Source organism: Macaca nemestrina, chromosome 20, assembly GCF_043159975.1.
Source record: "Macaca nemestrina isolate mMacNem1 chromosome 20, mMacNem.hap1, whole genome shotgun sequence".
Taxonomy (NCBI): domain Eukaryota; kingdom Metazoa; phylum Chordata; class Mammalia; order Primates; family Cercopithecidae; genus Macaca; species Macaca nemestrina.
The window spans coordinates 13,450,072-13,466,956 of NC_092144.1; the positions used below are offsets into that span (position 1 = coordinate 13,450,072).

Consider the following 16,885-nt stretch of genomic DNA (forward strand, 5'->3'; position numbering starts at 1 on the left):
TATAGGCGTGTATCTTTAAACAATAGTTTTTGTCATGTTCTATACTTTTATATAACTGGTGTCTGTGCAATTTAGAGTTAACCTAGCAGGCCTGAGACTGCTATCCTTAGAAAAGCCTGTTTGAAAGATTGGCCCTTGGCTGATATCTAGGAACTTGGATTTCGGGAGGGTTCCTGCCGTTCCCCAAATGATGAGTGCCTAAACTATTTCCACTAACAATGTGGTTCATGTTGAACACCTGCTCTCCTTCTGGAGTCTGGCATTTTGGTACACGACCACCCCCAAGTACAACTCTGGGCACCGAGTAATGAGCTTCCCTGGTAGATCACATATCCCTCGTGCTGTCATACTTGGCAGTAGGAATTGATGGAGTCCTGTGTGACTCCACTAGGAGAGGACTCTTAGAAGCTTGTCCTGGTTTCCCCTGGACTTCAGCTCCTGCGTCTTTTCCCTTTGCTGATTGTGCCTTGTGTCTCTTCACTATCATAAATCACAACCATGCCTACACCTCTAAGCTAAATCCTGTGACTCCTCCTAGTGAGTCATTGAACCTCAGTGTGGTCTTGGGGACCTCTGATAGCAGGATCATCCTGGGTGTATCCTGACAGCTGGTACTAGGGTGGCACTGGGTTCTGCCTTCTGAAACTTGCTTCTTTTTTTTTTTTTTTTTGAGACGGAGTCCCACTCTATCCCCCATGCTGAAGTACAGTGGTGTGATCTCGGCTCACTGCAAGCTCCGCCCCCCGGGTTCACGCCATTCTCCTGCCTCAGCCTCCCGCGTAGCTGGGACTACAGGCGCCCGTCACCACCCCTGGCTAATTTTTTGTATTTTTAGTAGAGACGGGGTTTCACTGTGTTTGCCAGGATGGTCTCGATCTCCTGACCTTGTGATCCGCCTGCCTCGGCCTCCCAAAGCGTTGGGATTACAGGCATGAGCCACTGCGCCCGGCCTGAAACCTGCTTTTTTTCATCCAGTGTAATGCTTTTGAGATTTGTCTATGTGGAAACGTGTGTAGCTCTAATTCACTTAGTTTCACTGCTATACGACTGTGCTGATAAGGTAGCCACTAGCCACATAGGGCTATTTAGATTAAAATTAGACAAAACAAATAATCCACTTCCCCAGACACATAGTCACATTTCACATGTTCAGCAGGAGCCTGTGGCTAGTGGCCGCCATGGTGTATAAAGAACATAAGGAACATTTCCATGAGAACAGAAAGTTTTGTTGGACAGTGTTTACTTATCAATTCACTTGGTTGAAATTTAGGGTGTTTTCAGTTTTCTACCATTACAAACGGTGTGGCAGTATGCGTTGGTATCTATGTCTCCTTGAGCACACATAGGAGTTACTCTGGGAGATATACCTAGGAGTTGAAGTATTGGACGGTGGGTTGTGGTAGTATTCACCTTTATGAGATGCTGCTAATCTGCTCTTCATGATGGTACTGGTTCTCACTCCCACCATTAGTGTTCCTGTTGCTCAGTGTCTTTACCTTTTATTTATTTTTATTTTTATCTTTGAGACAGAGTTTCGTTTTTGTTGCCCAGGCTAGAGTTCAGTGGCACAATCTCGGCTCACTGCCGCCTCCCGGGTTCAAGCGATTCTCTTGCCTCAGCCTTCTGAGTAGCTGGGATTACACATGTGCGCCACCACACCTGGCTAATTTTTGTATTTTTAGTATAGATGGGGTTTCACCATGTTGGCCAGGCTGGTATCAAACTCCTGACCTCAGGTGATCCGCCCACCTCAGCCTCCCAAAGTGTGGGATTACATGCATGAGCCACCGAAGCCAGTCACAGTGTCCTGATAAATATTTGCTATTGTAACACTTTAAAATGTTTGTCCTTCTGATGGTAGGAATTAGTGGTTTCGGATTGCATTACCTTGATGACTATTGAGGTAGAGCTATTTTCACATGTTTATTGGCCATTTGCCTTCTGTGAATTGCCCACTTTTCTGCCGGATTGTCTTCGTCTTATGGAGTGCAGTTGTTCTCACATCTGAGCCTTGTCTTTTATTTTTATTTTTATTTTTTGAAACAGAGTCTCGCTCTTGTCACCCAGGCTGGAGTGCAGTGGTGCGATCTTGGCTCACTGCAACCTCCGCCTCCCGGGTTCAATCAATTCTCCTGCTTCAGCCTCCCGAGTAGCTGGGATTACAGGTGCCCGCCACCACGCCTGGCTAATTTTTGCATTTTAGTACAGATGGGGTTTTACCATGTTGGCCAGGCTGATCTCAAACTCCTGACCTCAAGCGATCCTCCCACTTCGGCCTCCCAAAGTACTGGGATTATAGGCGTGAGCCACCGCACCCAGACGCCTTTTAATTTTTATAATGTTTTAATGTTCAGGGTTTTTATTTTTTTTATTTTATTTATTTATTTATTTTTTTTTGAGACGGAGTCTCACTCTGCCGCCCAGGCTGGAGTGCAGTGGCCGGATCTCAGCCCACTGCAGGCTCTGCCTCCCGGGTTCACGCAATTCTCCTGCCTCAGCCTCCCCAGTAGCTGGGACTACAGGCGCCCGCCACCTCGCCCGGCTAGTTTTTTGTATTTTTTTTTAGTAGAGACGGGCTTTCACCGTGTCAGCCAGGATGGTCTCGATCTCCTGACCTCGTGATCTGCCCGCCTCGGCCTCCCAAAGTGCTGGGATTACAGGCTTCAGCCACCGCGCCCGGCCCAATGTTCAGGGTTTTTAAAATATTATTACTGTTATTATTATTTGAGACAAAGTCTTGCTTTGTCGCCCAGGCTGAAGTGCAAAAAAAAAAAAAAAAAAGCTACTCAGCCTCCCGAGTAGCTTTTTGGGCTGGTGGCTCACTCCTGTAATCCCAGCACTTTGGGAGGCCAAGGCGGGCGGATCACCTGAGGTCAGGAGTTTGACACCAGCCTGGCCAACATGGCTAAACTCTGTCTCTACTAAAAATACAAAATTATATATTTTTTGGCCACTTGGCGGCGGGTGCCTGTAATTCCAGCTATTCGGGAGGCTGAGTCAGGAGAATTTCTTGAACCGGGGAGGCTGAGGTTGCAGTGAGCCAGATTGCACCACTGCACTCCAGCCTGGGCAACAGAGTGAGAGTCTGTCTCAAAAACAAACAAACAAAACATGTATTCTGAGAATTAAATGAGATAAAATGTAGGAAAGAACTTTGAAATGATACATTTCAGCATAAATGTACTGTCCCTGGGCACGTGCGGATGAATGGGTGCCACTAACTACCACCTGAGGGTCAGAGGTTTTCAGGCACAGCAGGTTTATTTTTATTTTTGAGACAGTCTCACTCTGTCGCCAGGCTAGAGTACAGTGGCGTGATCTCGGCTCACTGCAACCTCTGCCTCCCGGGTTCAAGTGATTCTCCTGCCTCAGCCTCCCGAGTACCTGGGACTACAGGCGCATGCCACCACACCCGGCTAATTTTTTTTTCTTTTTTCTTTTTTCTTTTTTTTTTTTTTTTTTTTTTTTAGTAGAGACAGGATTTCGCAATGTTGGCCAGTCTGGTCTCGAATTCCTGACCTCAAGTGATCCGTCTGCCTTGGCCTCCAAAATGTTGGGATTACAGGCGTGAGCCACCACACCCAGTCAGACACAGTGGGTTTAGGTTGTGTGTGGTGAAGGGGAGAGTAAAAGACACAGAAGGACTGGTCATATTTGACTCTCATTGTATGCGGGATTCGATTTCAAATCAGAGCATGAGGTCAAATCACATATAGGTAAAATTATCTACTTTTTTTTTTTTTGAGGCGGAGTGTTGCTCTGTCACCCAGGCTGGAGTGCAGTGGTGTGATCTTGGCTCACTGCAACCTCTGCCTTTTGGGGTTGCAAGTCTCCTGCCTAAGCCTCCTGAGTAACTGGGATTACAGGCGTGCACCACCACCTTCAGCTAATTTTTATAGTTTTAGTAGAGTTTCGCCATGTTGGCCAGGCTGGTCTCGAACTCCTGGCCCCAAGTGATCTGCCCACCTCAGCCTCCCAAAATGTTGGGAATACAGGCATGAGCCACCGTGCCTGGCTAAAATTATCTACTCTTTTTTTTTTTTTTTGGAGATGGTCTTGCTCTGTCGCGCAAGCTAGAGTGCAGCGGCACATTCTCGGCTCACTGCAAGCTCTGCCTCCCTGGTTCAAGCGATTCTCCTGCCTCAGCCTCCTGAGTAGCTGGGATTACAGGCACCTGCCACCATGCCTGGCTAATTTTTGTATTTTTAGTAGAGATGGGGTTTCACCATCTTGGTCTGGCTGACCTCGAATTCCTGACCTCATGATCCACCCGCCTCAGCCTCCCAAAGTGTTGGGATTACAGGCGTGAGCCTCCGTGCCCGGCCAATTATCTGCTCTTAAAAGTCCCCATGCTAGGCCAGGTGTGGTGGCTCACACTTGTAATCCCAGCACTTTGGGAGGCTGAAGCGAGCGGATCATGAGGTCAGGAGATCGAGACCATCCTGGGTAACATGGTGAAACCCTGTCTCTACTAAAAATACAAAAAAATTAGGTGGGCATGGTGGCGGTGCCTGTAGTCCCAGCTACTCTAGAGGCTGAGGCAGGAGAATGGCGTGAAGCCAGGAGGCGGAGGTTGCAGTGAGCCAAGACAGCACCACTGCACTCCAGCCTGGGTGACAGAGCAAGACTCCGCCTCAAAAAAAAAAAGTCCCCATGCTTGCCCACAGAGCATCTCTCAGAAAGTCTAGCAGATTCATATCATCCTCCAGTGTGAGAACAGATTGCCTCTTCAGCTGGGCACCAGAGGAAATACTGATCTTAGGTTTTGGAGCCATGCTGAATTAAAACCTTAGCGTCACACAGTGAAACTGAACCAGCCGAGGGAATGGCAGATTCACAGTTTCCATCATTCTTTGTTTATATATATATATATATAAACATTTTTTTTTTTTTTTTTTTTTTTTTGTGAGACGGAGTCTCACTCTGTCTCCCAGGCTGGAGTGCAGTGGCCGGATCTCGGCTCACTGCAAGCTCCGCCTCCCGGGTTCCCGCCATTCTCCTGCCTCAGCCTCTCGAGTAGCTGGGACTACAGGTGCCCGCCACCTCGCCCGGCTAGTTTTTTTTGTATTTTTTATTAGAGACGGGGTTTCATCGTGTTAGCCAGGATGGTCTCGATCTCCTGACCTCGTGATCCGCCCGTCTCGGCCTCCCAAAGTGCTGGGATTACAGGCTTGAGCCACCGCGCCTGGCCAGCTCTCATTCTTTAACAGATACTTACAGATGGCCTGTGTGCCAGATGCTGTGCTAGGCTCAGACCAAGAACCCTTGTGTTTCCACATCTTACATTCTAGCCAAGAGGCAGATGATGAACAAATAAGCAAAACGTAATTGCTAGCCAGTAGTACTATGAAGACAGAGCAAGGCACAGGTTAGGAAGTTCTGGAGTGGCTTGGGAAGGCCTTCTGGGAAGCAGGATTTCATTTTCATCAACTCTACAGGAGAGGAAGTCAACTCTGCAGATATGGGGACGGGGGAGGGGGCCCAAGCCAGCAGAGAGAACAGCCGGTGCAAAGGCCCTGAGGCAGGCAAGAGGGTGCCTGCGTGTTTGAGCCCAGCGAGTGGAGGGAAGGTGGGGAGGAAGCCAGGCGGTGAGGTTGGAGGGCCTGTAGCCCATTGTGTTGACCTTGACCTCTGCTTTGGGTGAGAGGAGAGCATTGGAGAGTTTTGAGCTGAGGAGGGACAAAATATGTTTAGCAAGATCACTCTAGTTTCTGAGAAAAACCTGAAGAGGGACAAGGGAGCTATAATATTTAGGGGACTGTTGTAGTGGCCCTGGTGAAAGACGGGTGAGAACTAATTAATTCTGGATATTCAGAAGTTAGAGCCACCATTACATTTACTGTCAAATTAGATGTGGGGTATCAAACAAGATGAGTTCAAGGGAAGCTCCGAGGTCTTTGCCTTGAATCAAGGGATGGATGGACTCACTTTTAGTTGAGGTGAGGAAGCCTCAAAGCCTCACGTGTCGTTCTTCCCGTGGCAGCGGTAGAGATGGGGGTCGGGGAGGCCAGCGTCTCAGTTTAGGACAGGTTAGTTTGAGATTAGGAAGATACCAGATACCAGATACCAGGGAGAGAGATGGGGTAGGTAGGTGAATATATGCAAATCCGGAGCTCAGGTAGGAGTTCAGGCTGGAGAGCTACGTTTGAGGGTGATCAGTGTATAGGTAACATTTCTTTCTTTTTTTTTCTTTTTTTGAGATGGAGTCTCACTCTGTCGCCCAGGCTGGAGTGTAGTGGCGTGATCTTGACTCACTGCAGCCTCTGCCTTATGAGTTCCAGCGATTCTCCTGCCTCAGCCTCCTGAGTAGCTGGAACTACAGGCGTGCGCCACCATGCCCAGCTAATTTTTGTATTTTTGGTAGAGACAGGATTTCACCTTGTCGGCCAGGCTGGTCTCAAACTCCTGACCTCATGATCCGCCCGCCTTGGCCTCCCAAAGTGCTGGGATTACAGGTGTGAGCCACCACGCCTGCCCGGTGGTATCTCAAACCATGAGATGGGATGAGACCTTCCAGGGAGTGAGAGAGCAGGCAGAGAAAAGGTCTAAGGACTGAGCCACTGTGTTCCCCATCATTAGGTCAGATGAGAAGGAGCCAGCCACGAAGACTGGGAAGGAGTGGCTGTGGGGAGGTGGGTGGTGTCCTAAACACAGGTGTCTTTTTAAGTCGGAGGGGCCCGGAGAAGGATTCTTGTAGTTTTTTTTGTTTTGTTTTTTTGTTTTCTTGTTTTTTTTCAGACGGAGTTTCACGGTTGTTGCCCAGGCTGGAGTGCAATGGTGCAATCTCGGCTCACTGCAACCTCTGCCTCCTGACCTCAAGTGATCCGCTCACCTCAGCCTCCCGAGTAGCTGGGATTAGAGGCATACGCCACCACGCCCGGCTAATTATATATTTTTTAGTAGAGACGGGGTTTCTCCATGCTGGTCAGGCTGGTCTCGAATTCCCGACCTCAAGTGATCCGCTCGCCTCAGCCTCCCCAAGTGCTGGGATTCCAGGCGTGAGCCACCGCGCCCGGCTGATCCTTGTAGTTTGAGTAGTTATTCCTCTCTCTCGGCACGGGCAGTTCGTTGGTGAACTGAGAAAGTGACACACACATGATGCAATTCCACCGTATCAGGTTTGAAAGCGCTCCATGCCAGCAGCGTGTGGGAGTGTAGGAATGGCAGTTGTAATGAGACATCACAGTGTAAAATTCCTGAGCTCTGCTCTAGTACAGCCTGGGGACAGACGTCTGGGCCAAGAAGGGCTTCTGTGAGACACAGCATGGGACAGTGGCCTGGCCAGAGACTTGGGCATGCATCTAAGGGCTGTAAGCCTCAGTTTCCCTATCTGTAAAGGTGTCTCCACCCGGGAGCATTTTGTGAGGATTCAGAGAAACTGCACATGGAATGCTCCACCAAGCCCAGGAACTTACCAAGGTCTCATCAATGTGAATGATTCTATAATTGCCAGGCCTCTGCCAGGGGTTCTGAATGCTCAAGCACAGACCAGAGCCCATGGGGACACCCCTGTGCAGATCTTCTCAACCATTTCTTTCTTTCTTTTTTGAGACAGAGTTTCACTCTATAGCCCAGGCTGTTGTGCAGTGGTGCGATCTCAGCACGCTGCAACCTCTGCCTTCCAGGTTCAAGCGATTCTCCTGCCTCAGCCTCCCGAGTAGCTGGGACCACAGGTGCTTGCCACCATGCTCAGCTAAATTTTTGTCTTTTTTTTTTTGAGACGGAGTCTCGCTCTGTCGCCCAGGCTGGAGTGCAGTGGCCGGATCTCAGCTCACTGCAAGCTCCGCCTCCCGGGTTAACGCCATTCTCCTGCCTCAGCCTCCCGAGTAGCTAGGACTACAGGCGTCCGCCACATTGCCCAGCTAGTTTTTTGTATTTTTTAGTAGAGACGGGGTTTCACCGTGTTAGCCAGGATGATCTTGATCTCCTGACCTCGTGATCCACCTGTCTCGGCCTCCCAAAGTGCTGGGATTACAGGCTTGAGCCACCGCGCCCGGCAATTTTTGTCTTTTTAGTAGAAATGGGATTTCACCATGTTGACCAGGCTGGTTTCAAACTCCTGGCCTCAAGTGATCCACCCACCTCAGCCTCCCAAAATGCTGGGATTACAGGCCTGAGCCACCGTGCCTCCCCTGCTCAAGAAGTCACACAACTCTTGTCATTCCAAGAAATCTTAATTTCTTTATTGTTTGACTTTTTGACTCAACAATTTTTTTTAAACTTTTTGTTTTTTTCTGAAACGTTCTTGTTGTTATGAGCCTTTTGTTTTGTTCTCGTTAAATGCACTCGACCCAAAATTGGTTTGGCATATCGAAAAGGAGACCAAGGAGGGAGGGGCTGGGGCGTGGGAGGCGGGGAGGAGGCCCGAATGGACAGAAAGTTGAGGATGAGAGAAGAGGAACATAGAGACAGCGAGAAACACGTGGGGAAAGAGAGTTGGAGACAGAGAGAGAAAGGGAAGGCAAGGGAAAGCCAAAAGAAACCAAAATCCAGAGAAAAAGAATTAACAAGATTTAGGAGCAAATTTCAGGAGCCCAAGGAAGGGAGTAGGAGAGGAAACCAAGACCCTTCTCTGTACCGTCCCAGCTGGGGTGGGGGCGTCAAGGCACCAGGTCTGGTTAGGTGGGGGGGACACCTGGGCTCTGGGGGCAGCTTTGCACTGGACTGCAGTGGTGTCCAGCCCCAGCAGGGGGCCCTGCCACACAGCTCTGAGGCCTGGAAGCCACTGGGCGATGCCGGCTGAAACAGGACTGATACACCCTCTCTCCCTTTGATTGTCCGAGTCTGGAGAAATACAAGGAAGGCTGGGCAGGGAGGAAGTGAGCCTCCCTGTGTCTCTCAGCCCCCCTGGAACTCTCCCGGCCCTCCTCCTGGTGTCGGGGGCAGCCACAGGCTGTAGCTGGGCTGCTGCCCGGGCCGGGCCGGCTCTTTGCCTGCCCATGACTCCTGCCCGCTCTTCACAGACTTCTGACCGCCCCTCCACACAAGAGCTCCTAGCCTAGTGCAGTCCAGGAAGGTCCATGGAACTGTCCCCTGCCCTCCTCAGAGTCGTCTGGCAAGACTGTCCCTGGCCTCACTTCTCCTCCCCATCTAGACTTCACCCATAGTCTTCTGGTATAATGGGTTAGGCCTTTCTACTAGAAAAAGCCAGAGTTGGAACCCAACCCCATCTCTTCCCCACACCTGTTCCCTTACACGGGACAAACCACCATCTTTGGTCTGACCCCTTCTCCCCTAATTGATGGGGACAAGCCAGCCCCAGCTCCCCAGGAGAAGGGAGGGGCTTTCTAGCAGCAAAAAGGGTCCCTCCAGCCACCTACCTGTCCCCTTCCCCCCAGTTCCTTCCTAGAGCCCCTCCCCCTTAACCCAACAAAGTTCATGGCAGCAGCAGGCTGAGACCCGAAGATGTTTGAAAACTCATGGCACTTGTGAGAAAAGAAGGAGGGGCAAAGAGACGGGGAGAGGTCAGAGCAGAGGTGGACGGGCCACCTCTGGGGAAATGGCAATGCAGGGGCTGGGCTAAGGTGGCCTCAGGGCTATGCTACCCCTAGAGTTGAGGGGAGGGGACTGGGGAGGCTGGGCTGACAGGCTGGAGAGGAGGGGCTGGGAGAGGTGCTCAGGAGACATCCCAAGCCTGGAGCTTCCAGGGTCTGGGATTTGGGGTCAAGCCCCCCCAGCACATGGGTGTCCTGACCCCAGCCCTGGCACCTGGCTTCGTCCTCCCTGCGGGAAGGTGGAGGGTAGGGAAGGTGATCTCTCACCTTTGCCCCTTCCCCCTCCCCCAGACAGAAGACCACGTTGCCACTCCAGCACCCTCCTCAGCCGTACCCATGCCCTCCATAACCCCAGTTCCTCCCCATTTTCCCCCGGCCATCAACCTCTCTAGGTGGGAAATCAGCCCCATTTTCCCCAGCTAGAGTCCCCAAAGCAATATACAAGAAGCAGGAACTCAAAGGGACAGCGCAGCCATCTTGACAAAGCATCTTTGGGTGTGAGGGGGTCTCCCCCGGGCCGATGGGGAGGGAAGGGGGAGACAGGCCTCTGGTCCTGGGGCAGGCAGTGAGGTACACGCCCCAGGAGGGCTGATGATGCTGGGCAGGCAGAGCAGGAAAGGAGGGGACAGAAACGGGTGCCAGGAAGGAAATGGGTTCTTTGTTTCGCTGTTGCATCTAGATTTTGTTTTCTGTCTCTGGATTGTAAAAAGCTGCTCTGGCGGCCCGCCCGCCCCGGCGGGGACTGGGGATGCACGTACACGGAGAAGTCCTGGCTGCCGGGCCGGCAGCGCCGCTCTGCTCCGGAGAAAGCCCAGGTTGGCCCGGGCCGCAGGCTCCCGGTGGCTTCAAGTGATGAGATTTTTTTTGTCTTTTTTTTTTTTTTTGTCTTTTTTTTTTTTCTTTTCCATTTCGTTGAAATATTTACAGCAATGGGGAAGGAGGAGGAGGAGAGAGGAAGGAGTAAGAGGGCCCCCTAGGGAAAGATCCAAGCCCAGGACCCACTCCCCAGGGAGATCCAGACCCAAAATCTGCTCCCCAGATAGCCGAGCCCACAGGACTGGGAACTGCCCAAATATGGCCACCCCTGTGGGCTGGGGGCCCTGCGGGGAGTTGTGCTTCATCAGGAGTCGCCCCAAGGGAGGGGGTCATTGGGTGCACTGGGAGGCAGAGGGGGCAGGCTTGCTTGGGGGGCAGGGACCAAGAGCAAGGGGAAAGGAGCTTCAGAGAAAGTTCGACCTTTAAACCACCAGCCACCACTGCCTAGTCCCCCTGCCCTGTGGCCTTTTCCCAGTCTCCAGGGAGCAAGGAACTGTAGCGCAGGAGGAACCTGTCCATCTGTCCTGCCTCACTGCTCCCTCTGGGTGCGGCCGGCAGCATTTCTGGCTGCGGAGAGGAGCAGCTGACAGGTTCGATCCAGTGGGGGCCTTTGGCAACCTCAGAAGCTGCCCCTCCCGCCCAGGGAAACTAAAGCCCTCATTTCCCTTCACGGCGTAGAAGGGTGGGAGAGTGGAGAGTCTGGAAGTGGGCTGCACCCTTCCAAGTTCTCCCTCCTCACTCCCCTGGGGACCTCTGGGCTCCTCCTCACTACACTTCCCCCAAATAGAGCTGGTGCATGTGGCTGGTGGGAAACCCTGTCTGTGAACCCTGGCACCTCAGGCCCCCAGGTCAGAGTCCCCTGAGGGGACTGTAGGGCCCATGGCTGAGGGGCACCTGGAGAGAGTGGCCCACCAGCCACTGCCTCCATCTGTCTCCCTCTCCCACCAGAGCCCTGCCCAGGGTTCCCTCCCTGGCCTGGGCCACCAGCCCCTGGTCCATGAGGTCCCCTCAGAGACTGGTGACCAGCTGCATCTGCCCGTCCCCATCGGGCCCTGGCCCCTCAAGGCCTGGGGCTGCCAGGTAGCCCTCGTGGCTAGGACGCCGCACCTGGTAGTAGCCCTGCAGGGGATTCCGGGCCACCAGGGCTGGCGGGCGCGAGGTGTAGTAGATTTCGGGGGGACCAGGGGGTGCGGGAGGGGGTGGGGGCAGGGCCTCACTGGGCCCCTCAGGGCTGCTGTCCGGGTAGGAGGGTGAGTCCCGCAGGTTGGCCCCGCTGGCATAGAGGGAGTCCCGGCCCGGAGGGGAGGAGAGGGGCCGGCTGGTGGCGCCGTCCTCGGCCGTGCAGCTCTCCGACTCGTCCAGATCGCTCTGGTACAGCACCGACTGGGCCCGGGGCAGCAGCAGAGGCTCCTCCAGGGCCTTATAGAGAAGTTCAATCTCAGCCCGGTCAGCACCCCCGGGCCCGCCTGCCTCTTCCTCGCCCCCGCCCCCTGGCACAGGTGGCACGGGGGGCTCAGGCGGTGGAGGGCCCTTGGCCGCGCTGCTGCTCCCCCGCAGGTTGTTGTGCACCAGCTCCGAGATGATCATCTTCTCGAAGGCCGCCGCATCAGCTAGGTTCCGGCCTCGGGGCGGCTCGGGGCCCCCATCCCCGGGAGGGAAATCCCCACTTCGCAAGGAGTAACTGTTGTTGAAGTTGCCGTTCAGGGGCAGGGTGTCCATGCCACAGGCTTCCCGGCCTCCCAAGGGGTGCTCTGCAGGGCAGAAAGGGGCTGGTAAGGTAGAAGAGGGGCCCTGGATGCACTAGGGGTTAGTGAGGGGATGCAGTCTGTGTGAAGTGGGGCTCGATTCCTGCTGGTTTTCCGTAGGCTTCCCCTACCCCCTGGATCTCTGGTCTCACATCCCCTTTCTCCCTCACTGGCAGTAGAGACACCAGCCCAGCAGTGGATTGATGAAAGGTAGGGGACAAGGACCAGTTCCCCCAGAGTCTCATCCTCAGCTGGAGGCTCAGAATCTCAGCAGTGTGAGGAGGCCTGGGCGACAGGATCCCTTTCCTATGCTCAGACCCTCAGCACCTAACGGCCCAAACTCAATGAACACCATCCATTATCCTCCATTCGGCTGCCAACCAGAGGCTGTGTGTCGGGGGGTGGGGAGATGTGGGCATGGGAAGGGCATCCCGAGTTCTCCTCAAGTGAGGCCATCTGAGAAGGCCACTGTCTGTCCCTCCCCCAGCCTCAGAAACATCCCCAGGGAAGAGTCACACTTACTGGGTTCCCGGTAGCTCCCTGCAGGTGGCAGCCAGGAGAGAAAAGAGAAGGCGAGGGTGAGCTTGAAATGCAAGTCCAGGCTCCAGTTCTGGGGCACAGAACATCCCAGGCGGAGGTCCCTTGGGACACAAACCCTCCATTTCCCAACCTGGGATGCTTCCCCCGCGCTCTCACCTGGGGAGTTGAAGACCGGGGGCGAGGAGGGATTGAAGCCCACCGACTCGGCAATGAGGGTGTTGTAGGGGCTGGTGCCCCCACGGGGCTGCAGCACAGGGTTGGTCAGCAGGTGGTTCCCCATGGTACCTGGCCAAGGGATCAGAGGTCACAAGGCGGCCGGGAGCCTCTAGAGACCGGCGCCAGAGGCAGAGGGACGCCTTCTCACCTCGATTCAGGGTTGGGGTGCTGTTGATGTCACCCGCCATGAAGGAGGACTCCGTCTGTTTCCTCACAGTGTCATTCCACATCCTCCGAATTCGACTCTGGGGACACAACCCAGATGTGAGGGGGTCCTTGGGCCACCCACCCTCTGGCGTCTTTTTGAGCCTGCTCAGCCAATCATCACGATCAGAAACCCAGGCCAAGCCACTCCCCGCCTCTCAGGCTCTAGGTTCCAACACTCAGCCCCAGGGAGCCCTGTCTGGCCTGATACCTGAGTCCCTGTGTAATAGCGGGTGTTGCTTCGCATGGCTGAGGTCTTGAGGGATCCGTGAGTGCCCCCGGGAGGGGAGCGGATGCAGCAGTAGGAGTGACGCAGGCACTTGCTGTACTCCTTGTGCACCTGGGGGTTGAGAAGGACAGTCAGCTGGTCGGGACGCTGGCCTCCTCTGTGATCCAGCCTACCACAAGGCTGGTCACAAGACAGCCAGCCTTGGGAGGCCAGAGATCGAGCTTCCAATGACTATGTTGCCCTGTTCAGCAACTTGCAAGCCATGGAAATCTTGCTGTCCCCTGTCCCCCAACAGCCAGCCGATCAGGTTTCAATCTCTTCTTACTCAGGCCCATCCTCTTCTCCACCTCCACTGACAGTTTTTCATTCATTCATAAAATCAACAGAGCATTAATGAGCATTCGCTATGTGCCAGGCACAATTTAGGCCTCAGGGATGGTACGGAAGACAACAGACACAAATCCGTACCTCTGAGAGCTTATATTTCGGTAGACAGAGACAGAACATAGATGAATATATAAATATGCAGGCTGTTGGATGGTGTTACGTGCTGCGGAGAAAACTATGGCTGGAAAGGGGGTTAGGCAGTGCTGACTTGGGAGCGGGTTGTGAATTTTTTTTTTTTTTTTGAGACGGAATCTCGCACTGTCACCCTGACTGGAGTGCAATGACGCGATCTTGGCACATTTCAACCTCCACCTCCTGGGTTCACGCGATTCTCCTGCCTCAGCCTCCCGAGTAGCTGGGATTACAGGCGCACACCACCACACCCGGCTTTTTTTTTTTTTTTTTTGTAGAGACAGGGTTTTACCATGTTGGCCAAACTGGTTGTGATTTTAAATAGACCAGAGGAGGCCAGGCATGGTGGCTCACACCTGTAATCCCAGCACTCTGAAAGGCAGAGGTGGGTGGATCACCTGAGGTCAGGGGTTCAAGACCAGCCTAGGCAACATGGTGAAACCCCATCTCTACTAAAAATACAAAAATTAGCTGGTCGTGGCGGTGGGCATCTGTAATCCCAGCTACTTGGCATGATAACTGCTTGAACCCACGAGGCGGAGGTTGCAGCGAACCGAGATCGCGCCATTGCACTCCAGCCTGGGGACCGAACGAGACTCTGTCTCAAAAAAAATAATTAAAAAATTTAAAAACCTAAAAAAATAAATAGATCAGAGGCCTCATTTAGGCCAACGTAAGAACAGGGGCTGCACTCTGAGGAGGGTCCACATCTAGGTGTCTGAGAGCGGAGGTTGGAGGGAGGGGAGCCGAGGGGCCCAGATCAGAACATAGGGGCCTGGGGTCCCCTGAAAGGACATCGCTGTCACTGCGTGTGAGGTGGGGGCCACGCAGACACTGTCTTTGACCATCTGTCTGAGGAGGGGCCGGGACAGTGTTGGACAGATGGACAGAGCAGGGACACAGGCCACCTCCTCCCTTGCAACCAGGATTCTCATGATCACTGCCTCCGCCATCCCCTGCCTTAAGCCTTACCCGCTTCACCATTCCCCAAGTCTAACAGCAGTCTCCATCGCCCGCACTGCTGCCAGGGCTGACTCTACAAATGCCTCAGCTCCGTCTCCCCAGCTTCAGTCCTGACAGTGCTGCCTGTACCCCCCACTCCCTGCCCACATTCCCCGGCTACTGTTGTCCCCTTTGTTTTTTTTTAAATAGAGACAGGGTCTCTGTTGCCCAGGCTGGTCTCGAATTCCTGGGCTTAAGCGATCCTCCTGCCTCAGCCTCCCAAAGTGCTGGGATTACAGGCATGAGCCACTGCACCCAGTCCTTTTTTTTTTTTTTTTTTTTCTTTGAGACAGAGTCTTACCCTGTTGCCCAGGCTGGAATGCAGTGGCATAATCTCGGCTCACTGCAACCTCCGCCTTCCGGGTTCAAGCGATTCTCCTGCCTCAGCCTCCCAAGTAGCTGGGACTACAGGCGCCTGCTACCATGCCTGGCTAATTTTTATATTTTTAAAGTAGAGACAGGGTTTCACCATGTTGGCCAGGCTGGTCTGGAACTCCTGACCTCAGGTGATCCGCCCGCCTCAGCCTCCCAAAGTGTTGGGATTATAGGCGTGAGCCACCGCGTCTGGCCTGTATGTTTTCTTAAGATTCAGATTTTAACACATTTATTTTAAAAAGATCCTTTCTGTCACCACAAAATTCATAATTATTTCCTGAACTATGAATGCAGGCAGTGCTCCCTCAGGGTGGCTCCCGAAGTCCTCCCCCTCCCAGGCCTGACTCGTGGCCCTCATGGTGGTGAGGGTTCCCCATCACCAAATCTGTCCTGCTCTCACTCCTCTAAGCTGCTGTATCTTGCTTTTTTCCAGAACCCTCTTCACCTGTGGTTAAACCCTCCCTAGCCCTGAGCTCGTGCTCCCCTCCCCGTGGACGCAGACCTGACCGTAGAAGCCCTGCAGCACTCACTGGGGGCTTGAGGGAGCCCCTGAGTCTCCTCCACCCTCGCTGCCTTTTCCGGGATGCCCAGGAAATGTCTCCAAGGGAGGCTGTGACCCAGGACCCCGCCTCGACCTCACCTTCTTCTGTAAGGCGCAGTGAAAGACGAAAATGAAGACCCCCTGGAAGGCGTTGAAGGTGGTGAAGAGATAGGCCATGACCACCGACTCCTTGTTGATGAAGAGGAGGCCGAAAGCCCAGGTGAGGCCCAGCAGGAACAGCAGCGCAATGGCCCCCAGAGCCCAGGATCTGGGGGTGGGGCGATAGAGGTGTCAAAGTACCCACCGGAGGGGACGGCCTCAGCCCGGGCCTCCCCTGCAGCCTACAAAGGGGCCCTTGGGTGGGCCTGGGCACTGTCTGCAAAGCCCTGAGCAGGCTGAGTGGGCCTTAGGGGCACTGGCCTGCCCAGGATGCCTCCACCCCAGCCTGGGCCTGAGGGAAAGGTACTGGGTCGGGGTCGGGGTATTGTGAACATCAGTCATTCCTCTGCCACCTTCATTGTTTCTGCCAAATTTCCAGACCACTGAGGCTACATTTGCTGCCTATTTCTCTTTAAGTTGCCCTTAAACACACTCACCTGTTGAATTTAGCCTCACCCTACACAGTCATGCCTCTAAAACCACAGGTTGGACGTGCTAATGATACACTTTCTAAGACCCATTAAGTAGGCACATAGTGACCACAATAAAACACCCCTCTTGGTACTTAAAATCGCAGTATGTGTCACCAGAGGTGACAGCACTACCTTTTAGGACACCCTGGAGGAGGTGGGCCCCGCGCGGGGTGGGGGTGTGTCATGGGGCAGGGGGCAGGCAGGGGTGAGGCTCACTTAATGTTGTCCAGGCGGCTAGAGTCAGGCTTGAGCACAGATGAGCTTCGGATCATCTTGTGCAGGGTCACCATGAGGAACACCAGGTTGACCTGGGGGCGGGACAAGGGACAGGCTGGGCTGAGAGTGGCCCTGCCTCCCTCAGTGAGCACTGAGACATGGGCCCGGCCTGGTGAAGTCTCAGCTGTGGCCCTCGCCTCTGCTGGGAGAACCCTGTATCTGCCCCTGAGGTGACAGTGAGCTGACTGACATGACTGGCAATTGAATGCCACTCCTGGCTGCTGGGAGGACAAGGCCCATGGCCTGACATACAGTAGGGGCTCAAATCACAGTCCCCCAGGCGAGTAGCCCTCAGC

At 53.7% G+C, this 16,885-nt stretch overlaps 1 protein-coding gene and 1 pseudogene across 8 annotated transcripts in view; both read right to left on the reverse strand.

Annotated features, from left to right (window-relative positions):
• Window positions 1–8,161: 8,161 nt before the first annotated feature.
• LOC112423430 (uncharacterized) lies at window positions 8,162–9,904 on the reverse strand (annotated as a pseudogene).
• Window positions 8,162–16,885, reverse strand: part of LOC105497846 (adhesion G protein-coupled receptor L1) — a 63,663-nt gene continuing 54,939 nt past the window's right edge. For 6 of the 8 annotated variants that reach the window (XM_011769426.3, XM_011769355.3, XM_011769510.3 and 3 more), the window contains 7 exons: window positions 16,530–16,621; window positions 15,781–15,949; window positions 13,227–13,355; window positions 12,960–13,056; window positions 12,752–12,880; window positions 12,578–12,595; window positions 9,950–12,061 (listed from right to left, as the gene is read on the reverse strand). In XM_011769426.3, coding sequence (XP_011767728.1) covers window positions 11,319–12,061; window positions 12,578–12,595; window positions 12,752–12,880; window positions 12,960–13,056; window positions 13,227–13,355; window positions 15,781–15,949; window positions 16,530–16,621 — 1,377 coding nt within the window. In that variant the 3' untranslated portion in view covers window positions 9,950–11,318. Of the gene's footprint in view, window positions 12,062–12,577; window positions 12,596–12,751; window positions 12,881–12,959; window positions 13,057–13,226; window positions 13,356–15,780; window positions 15,950–16,529; window positions 16,622–16,885 lie in introns of all 8 variants that reach the window. The other 2 variants (XM_011769701.3, XM_011769786.3) reach the window with 1 other exon arrangement.